General features: G+C 36.7%; 2 protein-coding genes across 7 annotated transcripts in view; one reads left to right on the forward strand and one right to left on the reverse strand.

The window, feature by feature from the left end:
• The window catches only part of LOC129749690 (dopamine receptor 2-like), a 660,001-nt gene that overhangs the window by 537,059 nt on the left and 98,832 nt on the right, over positions 1 to 24,110 (forward strand). The gene's annotated exons all lie outside the window — the stretch shown is intronic.
• The window catches only part of LOC129749659 (kinesin-like protein Klp10A), a 148,684-nt gene that overhangs the window by 67,931 nt on the left and 56,643 nt on the right, over positions 1 to 24,110 (reverse strand). For 4 of the 6 annotated variants that reach the window (XM_055744707.1, XM_055744700.1, XM_055744715.1 and 1 more), the window contains one exon: positions 7,574 to 7,800. In XM_055744707.1, the coding sequence (XP_055600682.1) occupies positions 7,574 to 7,800 (227 nt within the window). Of the gene's footprint in view, positions 1 to 7,573; positions 7,801 to 7,895; positions 8,580 to 24,110 lie in introns of those variants that run through there. The other 2 variants (XM_055744729.1, XM_055744689.1) reach the window with 2 other exon arrangements.

Below are 24,110 nucleotides of genomic sequence, written 5' to 3' on the forward strand. Positions count from 1 at the left end.
AAGTTTTAAATCTGCTGTCCCAGGAATCCTAATAGGTCTTAGCAACGCTCATCTACTTACTACATTCAAGAAGCGAGAAGGTCGAGTAAACGAACCTATAGCTTCTAAAACGCGAATCGGATGGTCAGTCTACGGTCGCTTACCAGGGGGAGCCAGCCAGCAACCACATCGACAAATGCACATATGTGGACAGCCACACCATGATGATTTGCACGAACTAGTTAAAGGTTTTTTCGATATTGACAGTCTTGGAATCGCTTTGGCACCTACAGTACAAAGTTTTGATGACGAAAGGGCCTACAGAATTTTGAGCGAAACCACAAGAAGAACAACTAGCGGGAGATTCGAAGTAGGCCTCCTATGGCGATTCGATTATATCGAGCTGCCCGATAGTAAACCAATGGCAGAGAAACGCTTCAAGTGTTTGGAAACCCGTTTAAAGAAGAATCCAGATCTATATGACAAAGTTCGACAGCAAATAAAAGACTACCAACTTAAGGGTTATGCCCACAAAGCCACCAAAGAAGAGCTGGAGAAATTCGACTTGCGACGGACATGGTTCTGCCCCCTTGGAGTTGTACTAAATGAGCGGAAACCTGGTAAAATTCGCCTCATTTGGGACGCAGCCGCAAGAGTCGAAGGCGTTTCCCTTAATTCTGTTCTTATGAAAGGTCCGGATTTAATATCTTCTCTTTTAAGCATTCTCTTCCAATATCGAGAACGTAAGGTGGCCATCTCAGCGGATATCAAAGAGATGTTCCACCAGATACTCATTCGCGAACAAGACCGTAGTGCGCAACTTTTCCTATGGAGAGACTCCCCCGAACACCCGCTTGATATTATGGTGACTGATGTAGCTATTTTCGGAGCCACTTGTTCGCCAGTGCAATCGCAGTTCGTCAAAAATCTGAACGCGACTGAATACTCGTCCAGATTCCCTAAGGCTTGCAATGATATAATGCATTTGCATTACATGGACGATTACCTTAGAAGCGCAGACACAGTAGATGAAGCAATCGAGTTGGCTCTTCAAGTAACCAAGATTCACGAAAAAGGAGGCTTTCAAATTGTGAATTGGCTATCAAATGAATCCATGGTGCTAGATGCCATAGGAAAAGCCGATCCAACTGCTGTTAAAAACTTGCAACTCGATAAAACGAACCGAGCAGAACGATTATTGGGAATCCTTTGGCACCCAAAGGAAGACGTCTTTACCTTTTCGCTAAATTTACGCGAGGATGTGGCTAAGATTCTTGTTGATGATAAAATCCCTACGAAACGGGAACTGCTTAAAGTGGTCATGAGTATCTACGACCCACTTGGTTTAATATCTCTGTTTGTGGTCCAGGGGAAAATTATCGTTCAAGATGTATGGCGTTCTAAAATCGACTGGGACGAAGAAATTTCAACGGAGCTGACCGCGCGCTGGAAACTATGGTTGAATACACTGCAGCAAATAAAGGAGTTTCAGATCCCGCGATGTTATTTTCCTAACTATAACGAGAAAAGCTATAATAACTTACAGCTCCACATATTCACAGACGCAAGCGAACAAGCTTGCGCGGCTGTTGCGTACTTTCGCATCGTCGAAAAGGGAAATGTTCGTTGCGCATTGGTTACTTCGAAAACAAAGGTGGCTCCTCTTCAATTCCTGTCAATACCGCGCTTAGAACTTCTTGCAGCAGTTTTGGGAGTGCGTTTGAAGAAAATCGTAGAACAAGAACATACTTTGGTTGTCAAGCGCACGGTTCTATGGAGTGATTCTACAACTGTTCTAGCCTGGATTCGATCCGATACGCGACGCTATACACAATACGTAGGTCATCGGGTCAATGAAATTCTCCATTCTTCGCAGATTCAACAATGGAGATGGGTACCAACTAGTTTGAATGTAGCTGATGAAGCTACTAAATGGGGCAAAGGTCTTTCGATTCAACCAGATAGTCGATGGCTAAAAGCACCCGAGTTTTTGTATGACAATGAAGAAGAATGGCCTCACGATCACCCTATTTCCGCTCAAGAAACGAACGAAGAACTGCGACCTGCCATGATATGTGTACACGTGGCTGTCGAACCTTTAATCGATGTAACACGTTTTTCGAAGTGGGAACGCTTGTTAAGGTGCGTTGGATACGTGTTTCTTTTCATTGAGAAACGTCTCCGGAAACCAGGTGAAGTGACCGCGATAAGATTATCCCGAGAACACCTTAGAAGAGCTGAAAATGTTCTTTGGAGAATGGCACAGCATGGTCCTTTCTTTGAGGAGCTAAGTATTTTGAAGCATAATTCCAAATTAAATTGTACAACGAAGCGTAAACTGCAAAAATCCAGTCCTTTAGTACATGTGAATCCTTTTATTGACGAGAATGATGTGATCCGAATGAGTGGTAGACTTGAGGCAGCAGAGTGGCTCTCGTATGATGCGAGAAACCCTGTGATACTCCCAAGAGATAGTAGGATAACTTACTTAATATTGGACTGGTACCATCGACAACATCGCCATGCTAACAATGAGACTGTAGTCAATGAAGTGCGTCAAAGATTTTATGTTGCAAGACTAAGAGTTCAAATACAGACCCTCTCGAGAAAAACATGCATGTGGTGTAAAGTTTACAAAGCTCGTCCGGTCGCTCCTCAGATGGCCCCTCTGCCTAAAGTTCGAGTAACCCCAAACGTTCGCCCATTTTCATTCACTGGTATCGACTACTTCGGGCCGTACTACATAAAAATTGGCAGGGCTGTTGCCAAACGATGGGTTGTCCTTTTCACCTGCCTCACCGTAAGGGCCATTCACCTAGAGATCGCTGCATCTCTCTCGACTGACTCCTGCAAAAAGGCTATCCGACGTTTCATCGCACGTAGAGGCGCTCCAGAAGAAATTTACACGGATCATGGAACGAACTTCCAAGGAGCTAGCCGCGAACTTAAAGCGGAACTTTCTAAATTAAATGGTGAGTTGGGGACTTCATTCACTGATGCAGTGACTCAATGGTATTTTAACCCCCCAGCAGCACCTCACATGGGTGGTTGCTGGGAGAGAATGGTCAGATCTGTTAAGACGGCTCTTGAGACCATCCCAATTGCTGACAAATTAGACGAGGAATCGTTGGCGACTGTTCTTGCAGAAGCAGAACATATGATAAATTCGCGACCACTCACTTTCATTCCATTAAGATCCACCGAAGAAGAATCATTAACGCCAAATCATTTTTTGATGCTAAGTTCGAAAGGGGTGCATCAAGGCACAAAGATGATAACAAATCCGGGTAATTCACTCAGAACCAGTTGGGAATATATTCAAAGGGTCCTACAAGAATTTTGGAGACGATGGGTGGTTGCTTATCTTCCTACAATTGCAAGACGAACTAAATGGTTCGATGATATTCGTCCTATACAAAACGGTGAACTTGTGATCATTGTGGATGAGCGTATTCGAAACCGGTGGTTGAGGGGGCGTGTATTGAAAACATATCCGGGTAAAGATGGTGTAACAAGACGTGCAGATGTGCAAACAGCGGACGGTATCTTCAGCAGACCAGTCACCAAATTAGCGCTTCTGGACGTAGGAATCGAGCATGACGCCGAACCGGAGATTCTAGCGACATGAGGGGGAGGATGTTGCGCGCAAATAGCAACACTGGTCTTTGCTATAAACTCAGCGATCTCCAAGCTGCCACCGTGGCCGAAAAAATTAAGTCTCTCGTGTCGACCATTACTCATCATATTAGAAGCAGGATTTCTACACGTTGTGTTAAACACTTAAAAGTAATTTATAAAAATATATTTTCCAATTCCACTTGCCAACTAATGAATTTATAGTTTTAGAGAATTTTGCTTACTAATATTGTATTCTGTTCGTGAAATAAATAAAATCAGAAAGGATATTATGTAAGTTAGAATCGAAATATTCAGATAACCTATATTTATAACAATAAAAAATAATTACAGCTTTGAGCTTAATTCTACCGGAAAAAACGAAGTAATTTGCTGAAGGATTCCGAAACTGATTCTCACGAACAAGTACTTTTTTTATTTTTCCAAAATTGTATATTTGGAGCATAATTCAAAACTGTTAAAAACTAAGATTTTTTTGAATTTCATTTTCTGATGTTCGCAAGGAAAAATTTAATAAGGACGTGCCGAGAGTCATATTGGATTTTTTTGGTGACGTCCCAAAACCATTATTTCGAAAATGTATATGAAAATGACAAAAATTTCAAAGAAAAACACGTTTAAGAACGAAATTGAATTCCGCTTTCATTTGATAGTGCTGTAAGGCCTCTATTTCACTATGTTATGAAGTTTGTTGGTCCTTTGAATATGGCATTATGTTTTTTTTTCCTATTTTATTAATGAAAGCAATGCACAGTGGTCCAGGACGGAACTTTATCGTGACAAAGTTGATTACGAAGAAACTATAAGATAGAAAAATAGTGTCTTCAGTAAAAATGTTCATTAAATCATGTGCTTTAATAATATTAAATCAAATATTACGGAGTGTAATTTTTCATGATTTAAACATAATTTTTGTTTCAGTGAACAGATAGAGCCTGTCTTCTACAAAGTTGTAGCCAACGGTTTTTGAGGCAACTTTACCGAAAACACAACATACATACAAATGACGTTTCGAAAGTGAGTAACGATTTTTTAAATATTAAAATGTTAGAGTGTGTCAAAAAAAACAGTATTCTGGCTCTAACTTATGTGAATGAACTCGAACAATAAAAATTTCTCTAGACATTTGTATGAAATAAAATTCGCACATTTTTCTTTCAGAGCGCTAACTTTTATCTGGAGGCGTTATAAGGGATTTCTTAGCAAAAATTTGTACTTTTTAATCCGCATATCTCGGATTTGTGCAAACCAACAAATTATTTTATGACGGCATTATTTAGTTCAAATATCAAATATTCGAATGTAAAAATATGAGATATAGGTTTTTTTTTAAACTTAAGAAAAAAAAATCCAAAATTTGTTAATTTTCAATACAAACTTACACATTTGAAGACCCTGTGAAAGAGAACATCCTCATTTCTCGTGCAAAAGTCAAATTTTCACTATTTTGTTATTGGCTGAGTTCATGGCGATGCTTAAATAAGCGATTTAGCATATTGATCCAGATTTTAAAAAAAGTTGAACATAACTATATATTTTTATTTTTATTATTTTTAAAATTTTTAATTTTAGCAAATTTGACCAAAAGCGAGAAAAATTTACCAAATCGGTTATTTAAGCATCGCAATGGACTCAGACAATAACAAAACGATTCGAAAATTTGGCTTTTGCACGAGAAATGGGGATGTTCTCTTTTGCAGGGTCATCAAATGTGTGAATATGTATTGAAAATTAATAAACTTTGGATTTTTTTTTCTAGAGTTTAAAAAATAATATCTTTAATTTTACATTCGAATATTTGAACTAAATAATGCCGTCATAAAATATTTTTTTGATTCGCACAAATCCGAGATATCAGCACCAACACGTGAAAAGGGTCTATGTTCATTTATGACGTTTCGAGAAAAACGCGTTTGAAAATTTTGCAATCTATTTTTAATCGCTAATTAAAATTCACGAGGAATCTTCCAAGTCTATATGGTCAAAACGATGCGTAGGATCATTCTAAATATGTTTTTATCGATACGACGGTATTATCATGGAAAAATAGCTCGCAATTGTTTAAAGACCCTAGCTGGAGTATGAAATCCGTCTAATTGTTTTTTACACCCTTTACTTTGTACTGTATGTCTCATATGTGTGAGTGAGATGGAGATACAATTTCCCCTATTTTTTGACAAAGGCTTATGATTCTCGCTACAGGAATGAGTGAATAGCTTTCCGCATTCTTCCCCTTTTAATGTTTTGGATCTAGACCCTTTGTTGTGGAGTAAAGGGTGTAAAAGACAATCTGTGTAAGGATAATGTCATTTTATGGCTCTAAATTTTTAAGATCCTTTGCTCAAACTGCATTATAAATCTTACGAAAACTGAAAAGCTAAAAACGGTTTTTGTGTTAAGTTGAGCTCCTATTGGGCTATTTGAATCCACTGAAAACGGGTTTTGTTTATTTTGTCTTTTATACCCTTTTCTCATGTTGGTGCTGATATGACAGTTTAAAAAGTACTCGCTTACGAAACGTTGTATTTATGTAGTGTTTTCGGCAAAGAAGCCTCAAAAACCGTTGACTACAACTTTGTAGAAGACAGTTTGGCTCTATCTGTATACTGGAAAAAGTTTTAATGTGTAAATTATGCAAAAATGACACATTCTAATATTTGATTTGAGATTATTGAAGCACGTGGTTTGATGAGCATTTTCCACAATTCACAATTTTTCCGAACTTCTATTTAATAAAAAAAATTATTCCAAAATGCAACTTTTTTGTACCGATCTTGATTCAAAGTGAAAAATTTCCAGCAGATTTTTCGAATATCAACGAAAAAGGCAAGTTTCCTAGTAAATTAACAGACTGTTCGTGATTGTGACGTCACAGAATGTACCAATACTAGAGCAGGACTACCTTGGCTACCTTCTGTAAATATTCCTTGGGGTGTTTGGTAATATAACGAGCTGTCAACTTTTCGACAGATGATCTTAGATATGATCAGCAAAGTTTCGGTAATTTTTTTTACCGAAAGAGGTCCTTAATAAATAATTCATTTACACATGTTAGGGACTTGGTAATTTTCCTTTCCTCTGTAAGGCACTTGGATTTTTTGAGCTCTTTTTAAACCTCGGATATAAATCAAAATAGAAAATGTTATTTTACCAATAACTTAACAACGCGACATATTGTAACAAGGTAGAATCGATGGGGTATTGTCAAAAAATGAAATTTAAACCGAGCTTTGCGTTTAGAACCCTCTGAAACTGTTCTTATTTCAATTCCCCCAATTTTCTCCGCGGACATTTTATCGTAGCGTGGAAAACGAAATAAATCAGATTTTAAAAGGTTCTATATACTGAGACCGATTCCAATATCATTTTTAATTATTTAATCGATTCGCCCTTTTGACTAACAAAGCTTACCAGAATATTACTAAAGAATAATACCAGTTACAACACAAGAATTCAATATTTGGAAATCCCAATGTCCACTTAAGTTTTCCAAATAAAGATTGCCGAAAACTCTATGGTCTAATGCATGAATGGTCTGTTGCGCGAAAGCTTCGCTGGCGACAACACCAGGGTGCAGCAGCAGCTTTCAATTTGCTTCACGCTTCACGTGTCATTTCTGCCGAATGACGACATATTTTTTTTGGAACAGAGAAAATTTGTGCATTTGTCTTATCCGAAGATTCAACGAGATTGACGCACGCTGTTCGGAAATCTGCATTGCTACTAACAAATGCCGAACCCATTTCTCCCCCGGTATCGTTCCTTTAGCAAGGCGGGGGAACCTGACCTGACCTGAATCTAACTTGTTAGCTCAATATTTTGCCGAACGGTTGACGACGCCTCAAGGACGATCGGCTTCGTTTTTAGACGCATTTGGATGTTCCGCAACGGAACGGATGAAGCATGTTTCGAAGATTATCTTTCACTCCTTTTTTCCCCCTAATTTCTTTCTACTCACCCTAGCTAGATTGGCAGGTGCGGGAGTGATGTGATCTTTCTTGAGCTGTGGCACGAGTGTGGAGTCGCCGTTGGTGCCAGCATCTACGAGCAGTTCTGGTTTGTTCAACTCCAGTAGCATGTCCAGCTCAACTTCCTTGCCTTTGGTTTCGCCACGCTCGTACCACTCCACTGTGACCGAGCGTGACGCCTCGTGGATCCTGGACACCATCGCTGAGTGTACTCGACCTGTAGGAAGAGATAGGTGGGAGAGAGAGAACAGAAAAAGCAGAGGTCATTATCCCCATTTCTAGGATTAATAATTTATCCGGGCTAATAAGTACACTGGGAAACGACTTTCTGGCAGTGGCATTTGGTATTGATGGTTGATTTGTCATCGCACTTTTTCGATTTCCGGAATGAAGTTGATTTGGAACCACTTAGGCTGCATCGGCCGATCACTCCCGGAGGAGGATGGTCGACCGAATCCGTAGGGTTGTTACTATCCACACTTTTATCTCTAGCCCCTCGAGATTTCCCCCCAAACAGAGACGTAAGACGTTTCTTCAGCCACAACATGACGGCGGAAACACCTCGTTGCTCATAGGCTGATAGGCCTTCACCCGAAATTGACAATTAATTAAACTCTGACACCCCCACAACTGCTAAAGTTGGCACTTTTTGACCGACTAATGGCCGACGATTTGCTTTGGGTGATACCCGCGGCGAATTTGGTACACACACTGCTTCTTGTTCACTCTGTCTGTCATCGGAAGAACGGCTATTGCCGCACTGGAAAGGCGCTTTTCGTCAACTGGAGAGCCACACTTCGGGGAAAGCCAACTGCGCGGCACTAGCAGTGAAAAACTGACTACCGACTACTCAATTCAATAATATCCCAAATAATGGCGGTGTTTGTTGCTGCTTGTTGTTTTTTTCTCCGTTGCTACTGTGATCGGTTTCGGTTGACTTGAGTCGTCGCCGTCGTCTGTTTACGGCGTCGTCGTTGCTGTAGCACGTTTTTTCCTCTGTTTATGTCCTGCCGCGGCAACAGCGTCGCACGATTTGAACCTGGCCGTCCGTCGTCGTCACCACAGCCGGACGACAGTCACATGTTTTTCTCACACATGTCAGCTGTATTGTGGAAACCGTGGCCGCATAAAACAAGTTGGACTGGAAGGAGGAGAAACAAAGTGGTGTCCGAAACAAAGCGGTCATCGGCTAGCAAACAACGGCGGCGAACACCTCAAACGCGCCGTCAACCGGAACCCTTCGGTTCGTCTTAGTTAGAGGAAGGAAAGCGAGATGCCTGATTTGGTGCTAGGGGCCTAGGGGTCGTCGTCGTTGTTTTGGGAAACTCGTAAAAACGAATAATTGGATGAACCGACCGAGGGGTAGGATAGCGATCGAATAAAGGCAGTCCAATTAATTGTATCTACGTATGTTTTTAACGTAAAAGCAAGTGACAGTATGTGTCGATGAATTAATAACGATTTGGTGCCGCCTGTCCGTAGGCTGGAGTTACTTATGTAGTAGGCTTAGTATTTATGGGAGCTCTTATATCTTTTAAGTTTAAAAGTTAGTTTAGCTTAAAGAAAAAAGAAATATTGAGGACCACAGAGACACATATTGAGAATTGGCAACCGAAAATGGGAGAATTTGGCTTTGAAACTTAAATTTTTTAAATGAAATACACTTGTGTATAAAGGGTGATACGGTCAAAATTTGGTCAAGGGAAAACGCGTGTAAATCGGTGAAATCGTTTATTTAAAAAATCAAATTAAATTTCTTTTTCAAGTTTAATTAGTATAAAATTCAGGAAAAATATTCAGTTAGGCTTCCGCTTTTCCAAATCCGAATTACCGTGCCTTACGCTTAACCCCTGCCATCAGATTTTGTACAGCCACCTTGTCCACCTTCTTCGCCGCAGAAAGCTAGTTTGCCTTGAACTACTGCTCGCCCGTAGCAGTATTTCTCAATTGGGCGGAGCTCTGGCGTGTTGGGAGGGTTCTTGTCCTTGGGAACCACCTGCACGTTGTTGGCGGCGTACCACTCCATGGCCTTTTTACCGTAATGGCAAGATGCCAAATCCGGCCAAAACAGTACGGAACAACCGTGTTTCTTCAGGAAAGGCAGCAGACGTTTATTCAAACACTCTTTCACGTAAATTTCTTGGTTGACAGTCCCGGAAGCTATGAAAATGCTGCTTTTCAAGCCACAGGTACAGATGGCTTCCAAAACCAGATATTTCTTCGCGAACTTTGACAGTTTCATGTGCTTGAAAATATCTGCTACCTTTCCCCTTCCTTTTGCCGTATAAAACTCTTGTCCCGGAAGCTGCTTATAGTCGGCTTTGACGTAGGTTTCGTCGTCCATTACCACGCAGTCAAACTTCGTCAGCATCGTCGTGTACAGCCTCCGGGAACGCGCTTTGGCCGTCGTATTTTGTTTATCATCGCGATTTGGAATCACTACCTTCTTGTAAGTCGATAGTCCGGCTCGTTTTTTGGCTCGATGCACGGTTGTAGACGATACACCCAGCTTATTTGCGGCATCTCGGAGAGAGAGGTTAAAGTTTCGCTTGAAACTACCGGCAACTCTCTTTGTCGTCTCAGGGGCTTCCGGTTTTCGTTTTCTACCCGATCCAGACTTCGACAAACGTTTCCCAAACACTTTAATTACATTTGTAACGGTTGATTTGGCAACTTTTAGCGATTTTGCCAGCTTTTGATACGCTGCTCTTCTTCCTTGGACGGCATTTTAACAACTGAAGAGTTAATTCCAAAATCAAAATAGGAGCAATATTCTACACACACGCACATTCAAAATGAGGGGTGTTCAGGTTTTTTAAATGTAAAATTGAAAGAAATACGTCAAGTTGATATTGACCAGATTCTGACCGTATCACCCTTTATGTCTACTCATGCGCTCACGACTTATTTTCCAAAAAATGTTTCTGAACAAATCTGGAGTTAAACCATTTCCCAAAAATGTCAATTTGATATTACTGCTGGATCGTCAGCTATTCCTATAGGGCTCTTGCTACACACCAACAAAGATGGAAAACATTGTGTCTCAATACCGTGGAGGATTTTTGGTGAGTTTCCTTTGAATTTATCTGAAGTGAATTATTAAATTTTATGAAGAGATTAATCACCATAATGTATGTTTGTTACTTTAATTTATCGGCCTTATCGGTGAAAAGTGATGTCCTTTTTAGTAGGGACATCTAAAGATTATGAAATTTTATAGATGGATAGAAGGTGCGGAACAAAAAAAATGTGATGATAACGCTTCTAAATAAATTCTACCCGCTCATTTTCACCATCTTTCATTTCATCTAACCTTCTATCCATCTATAAAATTTCATAATCTTTAGATGTCCCTACTAAAAAGGACATCACTTTTCACCGATAAAGTCGATAAATTAAATGAATTATTAAAGTTTTAAATTCAGCCGACGACGATTGGTTCTCAGGAAGGATCGAACGAATTGGAAGCTGCAAAATTCCAATTTGTCCGATAAGGGTACAAACACCAAACCGGAAAGTGCAAGAGATGTGTTTAGAATCTGGTTCGCTTGTTGGCCAAAATGTCGTCTGCAGATCAACGTTAGCATAAGTGTAAAAGTGAGTACCTTAAACATTATTTATTGTTACACTACGATTCTAAAGTTGCTAGTGCTTAATTGCCTATATTTCATTCAATGTTTTTAGGGAAAATAATTTTTGTCATTCATTTGTATCTTGTTAACTTAAATGTTTTCTATTTTCTTCTCTTCTTTACAGGTAGACTTCCGAAAAATTTGGTCAGGATGAAAACGAAGTGGCAAAACTTAAGATAAATTAATTGTTTGAAAAATAAAATTTATTTTTGTTTATCAAAATAAATATTGGTGCCGTAATCCGGGGTAATATTGACCACTTTTTGTAACATTTTTCGATAATTTTTTTCTGTTAAGAGGAATGTGGCATGTTTCTTATTTTTAAAACCAGTACTGGACTCCTATGAACGTAAAACATGGTTGCAAAAATTTTCTGGACTACTTTAAATTTGATTTAAAAATCGATTTCGTCGCTATTCAGGAATCCATGCTTTGGGGTTACATTGATCAGTAACCATTTTCACGATTTTAACGAGTTTTCTTGATCATAAAGTATACAAAACACCTTCATAATTATTTAAAAATTCTAATTTATCAATTTTATTTTCCTTTTTAACGTTTTCAATTAAAACAATTATCATCGAAACATAACAAAGATGCTGCATACATCCAGGGGCAAAAATTATAATAATTGCTAAATAGTTGAAGCTTCAAATTACAAATGAAAATTTACCTTCACACATTCCCCTAAGGCCGCCCACTATTTCCATTTTCATTTTTTTCTTCAAAGTTAATCATTTGATAAGATTCCTATCAATTTGTCCAATAAGGGCTTACTCTTGGAAAATGTCCTTACTTTTTAAATATCAAAAATTTATCATTAAATGACTATAAAAGTAGCACTTTAACTATACATATACACTGAGGTTTTTTTTACGCGGTTTTTTTTTACACGTTTTTTTTTTACGCGGCTTTTTTTACGCGGATTTTCGAATTAACGCGGTTTTTTTTTACGCGGATTTTCGAATTAACGCGGTTTTTGAGAGAAAATATTCTAAGACTTTTTCAAAGGAAAACACTTAGAATCTTTTTGTAGTTGGGAATATCTTAGCTCTGAGACTAAGAACGTGATACATGATATCTGAGACCTGAGACCTGAGACTTGAGACCTGAGACCTGAGACCTGAGATCTGAGACCTGAGACATGAGACATGAGACATGAGACATGAGACCAGAGACATGAAACATGAGACCTGAGATATAAGACCTGAGACATAAGACCTGTGACATGAGACATGAGACCTGAGACATGAGACCTGAGACATGAGACATGAGACATGAGACCTGAGACCTGAGATATGAGACATGAGACATGAGACATGAGACATGAGACATGAGACATGAGACATGAGACCTGAGACATGAGACATGAGACCTGAGACCTGAGACATGAGACATGAGACCTGAGACCTGAGATATGAGACATGAGACATGAGACATGAGACATGAGACATGAGACCTGAGACATGAGACATGAGACCTGAGACCTGAGACATGAGACATGAGACCTGAGACCTGAGACCTGAGACCTGAGACATGAGACATGAGACATGAGACATGAGACATGAGACTTGAGACATGAGACATGAGACATGAGACTTGAGACCTGAGACCTGAGACATGAGACATGAGACATGAGACATGAGACCTGAGACCTGAGACCTGAGACCTGAGACATGAGACATGAGACATGAGACATGAGACCTGAGACCTGAGACATGAGACATGAGACATGAGACATGAGACCTGGGATATGTGACCTAAGACATGAGACCTGAGACATGAGACATCAGACGATCTGAATTCCACACTGTCAAATAAGCCTCACTATATTCTACTATTCCATTAATTTAATTGATTTTGTTTTTTATCTTAAAAATAAACTATCATTGTACACAAATTTTCAAATAATCATGGTTCTTACGCGTTTTTTTAGTAACGTGCTTTTTCGCGCGAATTTTTTAATTAAAATAGTTTTTTTACGCGGTTTTTCGAATTAACGAGGTTTTTTTTTACGCGGATTTTCGAATTAACGCGGTTTTTTTTTACGCGGATTTTCGAATTAACGCGGTTTTTTTTTACGCGGGTTTTTTTTTACGCGGGACGAAATACCGCGTAAAAAAAACCTGAGTGTACAAAGAATAAAAGTTGTTCTTTCACATTCAACCTCCCGTTTGCTTCTAAATACTTTTTGGTATCATCAGAAGAGCTGTTTGTTTGCAAGCCTTGGAAAAAAATAGAAATTTTAAGACTTTGAAATTACATTTTTACTAACAGAAAACAATTTCTAATACAAACCAAATTTCGTCTATTTGATACTCATTTAATAGGCCTTCAAATGTAGAAAACAGTTTTCAAAAACTCAAACTATGGACTAAGTTATTGATGATAATGTGGAAAAATTTATTGATGATCAAAGTTACCGTGGTGATCAAAGTTACCCCGTTTTACGGTACTGTATTTGTAGAAATGAAAGAAAATAATAAGATCAAAGAATAAATTATTTAAAATCAAAATCAAAATAACTTGTAAATAAAGAAAAATTGCTGGAGGGATGTGGGATTCTGAATCAAAATATTTGAGATTTTGAGTCAGTTACTAAAAAAACGCGTAAGAACCATGATTATTTAAAAATTTGCGTACAATGATAGTTTATTTTTAAGATAAAAAACAAAATCAATTAGATTAATAGTGAGGCTTATTTGACAGTGTGGAATTCAGATCGTCTCATGTCTTATGTCTCAGGTCTCATGTTCCATGTTTCAAGTCTCAGGTCTCATGTCTCAGGTCTCATGTCTTATGTCTCATGTCTCATGTCTCATGTCTCAGGTCTCAAGTCTCAGGTCTCATGTCTCATGTCTCGTGTCTCAGATCTCGAGTCTCATATTTCAGGTCTCAAATCTCATGTCTCAGGTCTCAGGTCTCAAGTCTCAGGCCTCAGGTCTCAGATCTCATGTATCACGTTCTTAGTCTCAGAGCTAAGATTTTCCCAACTACAAAAAGATTCTAAGTGTTTTCCTTTGAAAAAGTCTAAGAATATTTTCTCTGAAAAACCGCGTTAATTCGAAAATCCGCGTAAAAAAAGCCGCGTAAAAAAATACCGTGTAAAAAAACCGCGTAAAAAAAACTTCAGTGTACTTGTTTGTGATTTTACTCGAAAGTTAACACTAAAAGATACCGTTTCCAGCAAAAAAGTGAAAATGACCTAAAAGTCACATGGGACAGTTTTGCTTGGAACGGCAGTCCAGCCCAGCCAAGAAGATGCTAAATTTTGTTGCATATATTAAGGCGTTTACATCACCTGTTTATGCTTTGTTTATGCAATCTAATGATGTCATGAAAAATAAATTAAATCCTGGCATCTTGGACAATCGCAAAAAGTGTTGATCAGAGATGCCGTCCGAATAAATTCATCACTTTTTTCCTTAGTTTACGTACCGTGATAAAAAAAAATTGAGAAATTTCATTTAATTTTCAATTTTCATTAGTCAGCACGAAAATCTTTAATGGCACCGATTCATACAGCATAGTTCACAATAGTAATCGTTGGATCTATGTTTTAGTTAATTTGGCGAAAGTCAGATTCGCTTTTAATTAATTTTAAGATACAATGATAGTGGAAAGATTTGTGTTTATTTATGCTCGTTGGAGATGTATTGGCAATTTTCACCAATCACTGCGATGAGTGATATTTCGATACTGAAGAAGCTCGTTTTTTTTTAAACTATCGTTACTTAAAGGTGCTCCTGAACAGGTCCTATACATTTTGAAAGATAATCCAATTTCGAGTAACGAGATGAAAAGAGATGTTTCCAAGGGATGATTTGAATTGCAATGAATAAAATCTGTGCAGGAAGGAAAAATTAAACACTTTCTTCTGTGAATAACTTGCGTGGATAACTTGCAATGCGTGGATAAAAATTGATGAAATTGTCAGTAAAACTTCCTAGTATGATAATGTTTACATTTGTAAAATATGGTGATAAACTGACAAGTGATAAAAATAAAAACACTAACTTTTATTTTCGAAGAGATAGAGACAAATTTTGTTCTTCAAAGTAGTAGATAACATTAAAATATGAAACATTGATGAAATAATGAGAGCTCTATCTCTATTCACTGAAGAGTTATAAAGCATACTTAAAATTTGTTTTTTACACTTAACTATTGTAAGTTTTGAATCAACATAAATATAATATTAACAACATTTATTGAGACACTCAAAACGCAATTTATGCACTAGATCTTAAGTCTCCACGACCTTTCCTTCCGAAGTTATCGCAATTTCAAGTTTTATTTTTCCTTAATTTTGCGAACAAACGTAAAACGAGACAAGTGGATCCATAAATAAAATACCACATCTTGAAGCTTGATTCAAGTACTACAAATTAAGTTTGAAATAGTTCGTCTCCACGCGCCCGTTTTTGAGTGACATAAATTTGTTGACAAGACTACAAATCTTAATTCTTAATATTCCACCAAAATCAGATTAAGCTACATAATTCAGATAGAGATCAATCAAACAAACTATTTTCAATCATCTCTAAAAACTATAGACATTTATACATTTGAACGGTTTGGGGTTTTTTGAAGATTTCATTTTATGTAAAATCATAAACTGAGAAAACAATCTGTAAGATTTTCATCATGAAAAAAACTGCAAGCATTGAAGATAAAACATTCAGAATATAGAAAATTAATCTAAATTTTTGTTAAAATTAGGTTTCTGATCAATGCGAAATTAGAGTCAGAATCTATAATTTAAGATGTTTCATTCAAATGACTTTGAACTCATCATTTGGATTATACATAAGGCTGTGTCATTTCATCAGAGCATTTCAATGCTCCAAAATCAATAGCTTTCTTGTTAAAATAATATTTCTGAAAATTGAACGGAGAATCTGTCATTGTTGCTGGATTCTTTTCATGAAAAAAATAATGCCCTTTTTGGGGCGTCATTATTTTTTTCTAGCTTCTCTTACCGCTTCGCCGTCTTTGGCAAAGTTGAAGAAAAATTTTCCAGTAAGCTCAATAAATTTGGATGTCATTTCTATTGCGTAAGAACAAAATATTCAAAAAAAAAACCAAAAAATTTTCGCTTTTTTTCATACAAAATTTCAAAGCAAAACCCGGGATACGAAAAACCTTAACTTATTATAAAGCTTGATTCGTAATCTGCTATAAATGCTTATATATCAATTAAATTTTCAAACTATCGAAGATTATCCTGATTTGAAATGGGGTATAGACTGGATTAAGAGACTAAAATCTAGAAATTGTGATGGATTTTTTATTTTGCCAATACGAATATGATTCGAATAAAGTATCATGGTTCTGACCGCATATTTATTATTTCAAATGAATGTGACGTCCAAAAATGTATCAGAATTCTGAACATGAGATGAGTTTTAAGAGTAAGAATATTAATTCTGCTTCGAGATTTTGTTCTTCAACCAAATTTCATTAGATATTAAAAATGTGATGTATAGACTGGAGCATCTCTCAAAACCCTTCTTTAACATCTACTATAGTTATTTTATTTTATTATCAAATAAATTGAAAACATACAGAAAATTTCAATTCTTACAAAACATATCAAGAAAATTTAATTGGCGTGTTAACATAAAGTTTTTTTAATTTTCTTTTATAGTAAAAAAATTCACATCGAGCTGCCCCTGAACCGATTCAGATAGTAACCCATATTAATCATGGGCTTCATTCTAGGCGCAAGCAAACTGTCTCTAAGACAACAGAAATATTCGGAAAACAACAAAAAGCGTACATAACGAAATTGGAAAACCACGTGTACTTTGTTCACAAGTGGCGACTGAGTCGAAAAGTTTGATCGATACGGCTGCCATACAACCGAATCCGAGAATATTTCGCGCCAATCATGCGCCATTCGTGATGATCACAAGGCTCTTCACGTGTACTCTCAGGTTTAAAATCTGATTACCACAATAGAATGAAACTGGACAGCTCGGCATATAAGTTGTGGATTAGAGACTTCACGAATTTAATAAAACCTGAACAAAACTTAGTCAACATATTTCCTGAGTCCGTTAACCGTAGGCGAGAGAGAAAAAAAAACATATCGATAAACTGCCCTCTCATCACTACTAAGTGTCACTAATCGATAGCTACCCCATAATTGGTGCTGACCCTGTACATTATAACTGTTTTCGTGTTCAGATGATACTGGAAATATTTCCTTCCTCAGTTGGATGAACTTTGTGTCATTTGTCATCTCCCATCCCGTACCACCACAATGGCGATCACAAGCAAGTAAGCAACCATTCGTGCCCATTTTTGGAAATTTCGCCCACCAGCCAATGTGTGTGAGCTGTTCCGATCAAAAGTTTCGGTATACTGCATCTGTTGAGGAATCTACTGGATTGAAAGAAAACAAATTAAATTAAATAATTTAAAATCATGTGAAACTAGAAAAATAAAGATGAGCAAAGCGTGGAGTGAGTGTTTTCACAAATCGATAAAGCTTCGCTGTATCCCGACAGTCGAAAGCCATATTTAATAGACAGCACCACAACTAATAATCGAATCGAAATTTCCTCAATGCGGCAATCGCTTCGACGGTTTATTGTTGTGGGAAAAAATGGGCAACCTTCCTAATGACTACTAATGGTCTGTCACCCGGTGGAATGATGATGATTGTTATGAGAAAACAGCTAAAGTAGAAAATATATTTGGCTTAAGAACTATTTTATCGAAATTTTGTTTTTTTTCACTTTTTTTTAATCAAACTACATTTAACATCAACTTGAGTACAACTAAGTTTGCAACTAATTGCTAGCCAAAAATAGTTGCTTCAATTTTTTTTAAAATGATTTTTTTTCGTGCGACACGTTTCCGGTTGCACAATAATGAGATTAACAGGAAAGACTTAGTTTTTGATTCGAGTCACACATTAAGCCTTCCTTCCTACTGATAAAGAGATGCTCAGGGAAAAAACATATGACAGTTTATGACAGCTTTGCTGATAAATCACCAAATGTGCCTTCGCTTTAAGAACACAGGTGGTATGAAGAATCATCACAAATAACACTGGCAAAAATGACGTTATTATTTACGTCGAAATATGAATGACTCATTAGCTTAAGTGTTAATCGTATTATCTCTCTAGGGTTGAGTTGCCTTCCGTCCCGCAAAAGCGGGCCATGTTCTGTATTTTTTTAAAATGTCTCAGCGTCCTAAGTTATCAAATAAAATATAAATATTCCGGAATTTGATCGAATTACTATATCCAAACTGTTCTTGCTAACACTTTCTTATTCGTTCACTTTCTTACTCTCTCACTCCTTAATTCTTCACTTCTCACTCTAATCTCTCACTGTCTTATTCTTTCACTATTTTCTTTTTCACTCTCTCACTTACTCACTCTCATACTTTCTCTCTCACTGACTTATACTATGTCATTCTGTTTCTCTCACTCTTTTACTCATTTACTCTTTCACTCTCTTACTCTCTCGTTCTCTTACTCTCATACTCTCTTACGCTCTTACGCTCTTACTCTCTTACTCTCTTATTCTCTTTTTCTTACTCTCTTACTCACTTTTCCTCTTACTCTGTTACTTTCTTACTCTCTTACTCTTTTACTATTGTACTCTATTACCCTCTTATTCTCTTATTTTCTTACTCTCTTATTCTCTTACTCTTTTACTCTCTTACTCTCTTACTCTCTTACCCTCTCACGCTCTTACTCTCTTACTTTCTTACTTTCTAACACTCTCACTCACTCTTACTCTCTTACGTTCTAACTCTTTTACTCTCTTATTCCCTAACTCTCTCACTCTCTCACTTTATAACTCTCTCACTCTATTACACTCTCACTCTTTCACTCTCTTATTCATTAACTATCTTGTTCTTGCTCACACTCTCTTATTCGTTCACTTTCTTACTCTCTCACTCCTTAATCCTTCACTTCTCACTCTCTTACTCTCACTCTTTGAATCCTTCACTTCTCACTCTAATCTCTCACACTCTTATTCTGAGATCCTTTTTTTTCACTCTCTCACTTTCTCACTCCCATACTTCTCTCTCACTGACTTATTCTATGTCATTCTGTTTCTTTCACTCTTTTACTCTATTACTCTTTTATTCTCTTACTCTCTTATTCTCTTACTCTTTCACTCTCTTACTCTTTTACTCTCTTATTCTCTTACTCTCTTACTCTCTTGCTCTCATACTCTCTTACTTTCTTACTCTCTTACTCTCTTACTCTCTTACTCTCTTACTCTCTTACTCTCTTACTCTCTAACTCTCTTACTCCCTTACTCTCTTAATCTCTTACTCTCTTACTCTCTTACTCTCTTACTCTCTTACTCTCTTACTCTCTTACTCTCTTACTCTCTTACTTTCTTAATCTCTTACTCTCTTACTCTCTTACTCTCCTACTCTCTTACTCTCTTACTCTCTTACTCTCTTACTCTCTTACTCTCTTACTCTCTTACTCTCTTACTCTCTTACTCTCTTACTATCTTACTCTCTGACTCTCTTACTCTCTTACTCTCTTACTCTCTTACTATCTTACTCTCTTACTCTCTTACTCTCTTACTCTCTTACTCTCTTACTCTATTACTCTCTTACTCTCTTACTCTCTTACTCTCTTACTCTCTTACTCTCTTACTCTCTTTCTCTCTTACTCTCTTACTCTCTTACTCTCTTACTCTCTTACTCTCTAACTCTCTTACTCCCTTACTCCCTTACTCTCTTACTCTCTTACTCTCTTACTCTCTTTATCTCTTACTCTCTTACTCTCTTACTCTCTTATTCTCTTACTCTCTTACTCTCTTACTCTCTTATTCTCTTACTTTCTTATTCTCTTATTCTCTTATTCTCTTATTCTCTTATTCTCTTACTCTCTTACTCTCTTACTCTCTCACTCTTTCACTCTCTCACTCTTTTACTCTCCAATTCTCTTACTCTCCAATTCTCTTACTGTCTCACTCTCTTACTCTCTCACTTTCTTACTCTCTCACTCTCTTACTCTCCCACTCTCTAACTCTTTCACTCTCTCACTCTCTAATTCTCTTACTCTCTCACTATCTCACTCTCTCACTCTTCCTCTCACTCTCTCACTCTCTCACTCTCTCACTCTCTCACTCTCTCACTCTCTCACTCTTAAGCTCTTAAGCTCTTACTCTCTTATTCTCTTACTCTCTCACGTTCTTACTCTCTGACTCTCTTACTCTCTGACTCTCTTACTCTCTTACTCTCTTACTCTCTTACTCTCTTATTCTCTTACTCTCTTACTCTCTCACTCTTTTACTCTTTTACTCTCTCACTTTTTGACTCTCTCACTCTTTTACTCTCCAATTCTCTGACTCTCTCACTTTCTTACTTTCTTACTCTCTCACTATCTTACTCTCTCACTCTCTTACTCTTTCACTCTCTCACTCTCTAATTCTCTTACTCTCTCACTATCTCACTCTCTCACTCTTCCTCTCACTCTCTCACTCTTACTCTCTTACTCTCTTACTCTCTTATTCTCTTACTCTCTTACGTTCTTACTCTCATACTCTCTTGCTCTTTTACTCTATTACTCTTTTATTCTCTTACGCTCTTATTATCTTACTCTTTTACTCTCTTACTCTCCTACTCTCTTGCTCTCTTACTCTCTTACTCACTTATTCTCTTACTCTCATACTCTCTTACTTTCTTACTCTCTTACTCTCTTACTCTTTTACTCTTATTCTCTTACTTTCATACTCTCTTACTTTCATACTCTCTTACTCTCTTACTCTCTAATTCACTCTTACTCTCTTACGCACTTACTCTTTGACTCTCTGACTCTCTTACTCTCTGACTCTCTTACCTTCTGACTCTCTTACTCTTTTACTCTTATACTCTCTTTCTCTTACTCTTTTACTCTCTTACTCTCTCACTCTTTGACTCTCTCACTCGTTTACGCTCCAACTCTCTTACTTTCTCACTCTCTTAATCTCTTACTCTCTTACTCTCATACTCTCTTACTCTCTCACTTTCTCACTCTTTCACTCTTTCACTCTTTCACTCTTTCACGCTCTCACTATTTCACTCTTTCACTCTCTCACTCTCTCATTTTCTTAATTTCTTACTAGATCTTTATAAACTCTTTCAATTATTAATACTTTCCATTTTTTTATTCTTTCAAGATCTATATCCCTTTACAATCTCTAACTCTTTTTCTACAATGTCTCACCCTCATAATCACTTCCATATTCTCATTACTATATTTTGTAAATTTATTCAATCTTTTATTAACTCATTTACTGTCTCAAAAACTTTCTCTATTATTCTTCTATGCTCTCAACCTTACAATAAATCAATATTCAACTCTCTCAACCCTTTACTCTAACATTGAACGGTTAGTACAAAAATTAGAATGAATTTCATTCTTTTTTTTTGGTTTTAAATCTTCAATTTTGCGCTCCTTCCTATCTTTTTAATTTTTTCTGTATTATTTTCTTTTTGATTGCCTGTGTAATTTTTATTTCTTATTACGTATTGAATTTCTTTTCTAAATACCCTCATTCAACATTCACTTATCTATTCTCAAATTCCTTTCCAAGTCGAGTGTCATACCCGGGAATTCCCAGGAATAAAAAAATTCGAGAATTGCCGACTCCCGGGAATTTCCGCAGCCAATAAAAAGTGTTTAATTACTTAAAATTGTACACTATCTTAACAGGATAAATAGATCAGATGGATAAATGGTTTAGAGTTTAAAACATTTTTTCCCTAAAAAATGGTAAACACATTGAATTTGATAAAACATGTTTTTTTCGTTCGACAACTTTGTGTAAAAGTGAAAAACGACAAAGCATTTATAATACCAAACAATTCCAATATAGAAATGCTACGAAAAAAAAATTAATGTTATATTTTGCGACACTCATCATTTTGACAGTTACAATATCATCGACAAAGAAATGATATATTTTGAAACAAAACGATAGTTATCTGAAAATTTACGTGATTTGATGAATAACCTGATAAATCTATCGATAGTGGAAAATCTTTCTCAATTATTCCAAATTTTTGCAGCAAATTTATCAGTCAAGTTTGTCGGTTTAAGTGTTCTTTGTTTTTTAATCTTGAGTTTTATCTTTGTTAATTGAGTTTTTGAGACATTAAAAAAGTTAGAAATGTTTTGCAATACCTACAAATTAAAAAATACTGACCTAAAAAATACTACCTAAACATTTAAAAATATCATATAAATAAAGTTTCGAATGCAGTAGAATATTAAAATCTACATCTTCTATACTCCCCGGGATCCCGAAAATCCCGGGAAAAGGATCGTCAGATTTCCCGATTCTCGGAAACGCTAAAATTCCCGGGAAATGAACACTCTACTTCCACAACTCATCATAACATTTTTTGTTCAAATTTTGAATTTTTGTTTTTTAGGTTAAAATTCGCTATTTTTCTAATTTCATTATAATTGGAGGAGTAACTCAAGAAGCATGAGCTTTAATAAAACCAAAACTTTCATTAGATTTAACTTTTACTAACTTCCAAAGTAACTTAAGCGATTGTAATTAATATTTTTTTAAATGCCATCCGTGGCGTTGCAGATATGACGTGATAGAAAAAACTGATTACATTTTAGGTAAAATATCTTGAGGATTTACTGAGATATTTTCGATCTCGGGGCATTTGATGCTCCAATTTAAAATGGGTTTAATTGATCCCTAACAACAGCTGCAAAACTTCAAAAAAATTACGATAACTTTCTCGTGACCGTTTTGATTAACGCTTTGTATCGGACGACTCGATTATAATCTTTTCGCAATCTTTGGCAAAAAACGAGCCATCACGACCGTCTGCTACTATCAGAGGCCATAATAAAAAAAAAATCATAATCATTTTGTTTCAAAATTTCTTAAAAGCTTTATCGGAATTATTCTCGAACAAATTCGAACAAAACAGAAATATTCAAAGTTTTGTTATTTCAACCAAGTGTTCAAATTCTCTAAACATTTTGTAAGCATATCAAAGTTTAATATGTACACCGAAACCTATTTACGAATGGGATTCCAAAAAACAAAAAAGTTTTTTCTACGAATCGATTCGCTTATGAATTCAAATACAAAATCATTCTTCATGAAGACATATCGATGTCGACGCCACTCTGTTGATAGAAACTGATACCCGAGGATGATGTGTTCACTCGTATCAAATCTGATGAATGATATGAAGATCGACATCGGATAGCGTTGTTGTTGAGAAAATAAAATCCATCAAACAGATTAAAAGGTTTCGATTTTCTCTGATTTTTTCTTCTTTCTTGACAGGTGAAAAAGGTTCGCATTTAGCGTTCCTCGGCACATTCAGAGGTGGAAAGCGAAGAAAGATGAAAATACTAAAAAAACAATGTAGTTAAATATGTAGCTTTAAGTTCGATTTTTTCCAACTTTGAAGACTAACGGCGCGTTCGTAAATTGATTTTTTTGGGTGATGCATCAGTCGATTGATTTGTTTGGTAGATGTCAAATCACTTTCCATATGCTTTTGCATACGTTTGTCTGGAATTTACGAACGCCCGCATCGATAAAAAAAAATCACTTCGATAGAAAAAATCAATTTACGAACACGCCGTAAGAATGAAAGAAGTATTCTATGAGTCTTATTTTATAACATTGAAGACACATCAACAAAAACAAGACCAGGAAAGGCACAACTTCTTTTTAATAAAAATCGAATAATTATAGGCACATAACATCTATAATTAATCACCACCATCAAAAAGAAGTGTTAATCATAATTAAACTTTCCATGGTCCATTGTCCAAGTAAGTTTTTGTTTCTGACACTCCACCAACCAACTAGCGAAATTAACTGAAGCAGGAAGAATACTTGGGTACATGTGCGAGCTACCCTGCCCTAATGGTATG

The sequence above is a fragment of the Uranotaenia lowii genome, chromosome 1 (assembly GCF_029784155.1).
Source record: "Uranotaenia lowii strain MFRU-FL chromosome 1, ASM2978415v1, whole genome shotgun sequence".
Lineage (NCBI taxonomy): Eukaryota > Metazoa > Arthropoda > Insecta > Diptera > Culicidae > Uranotaenia > Uranotaenia lowii.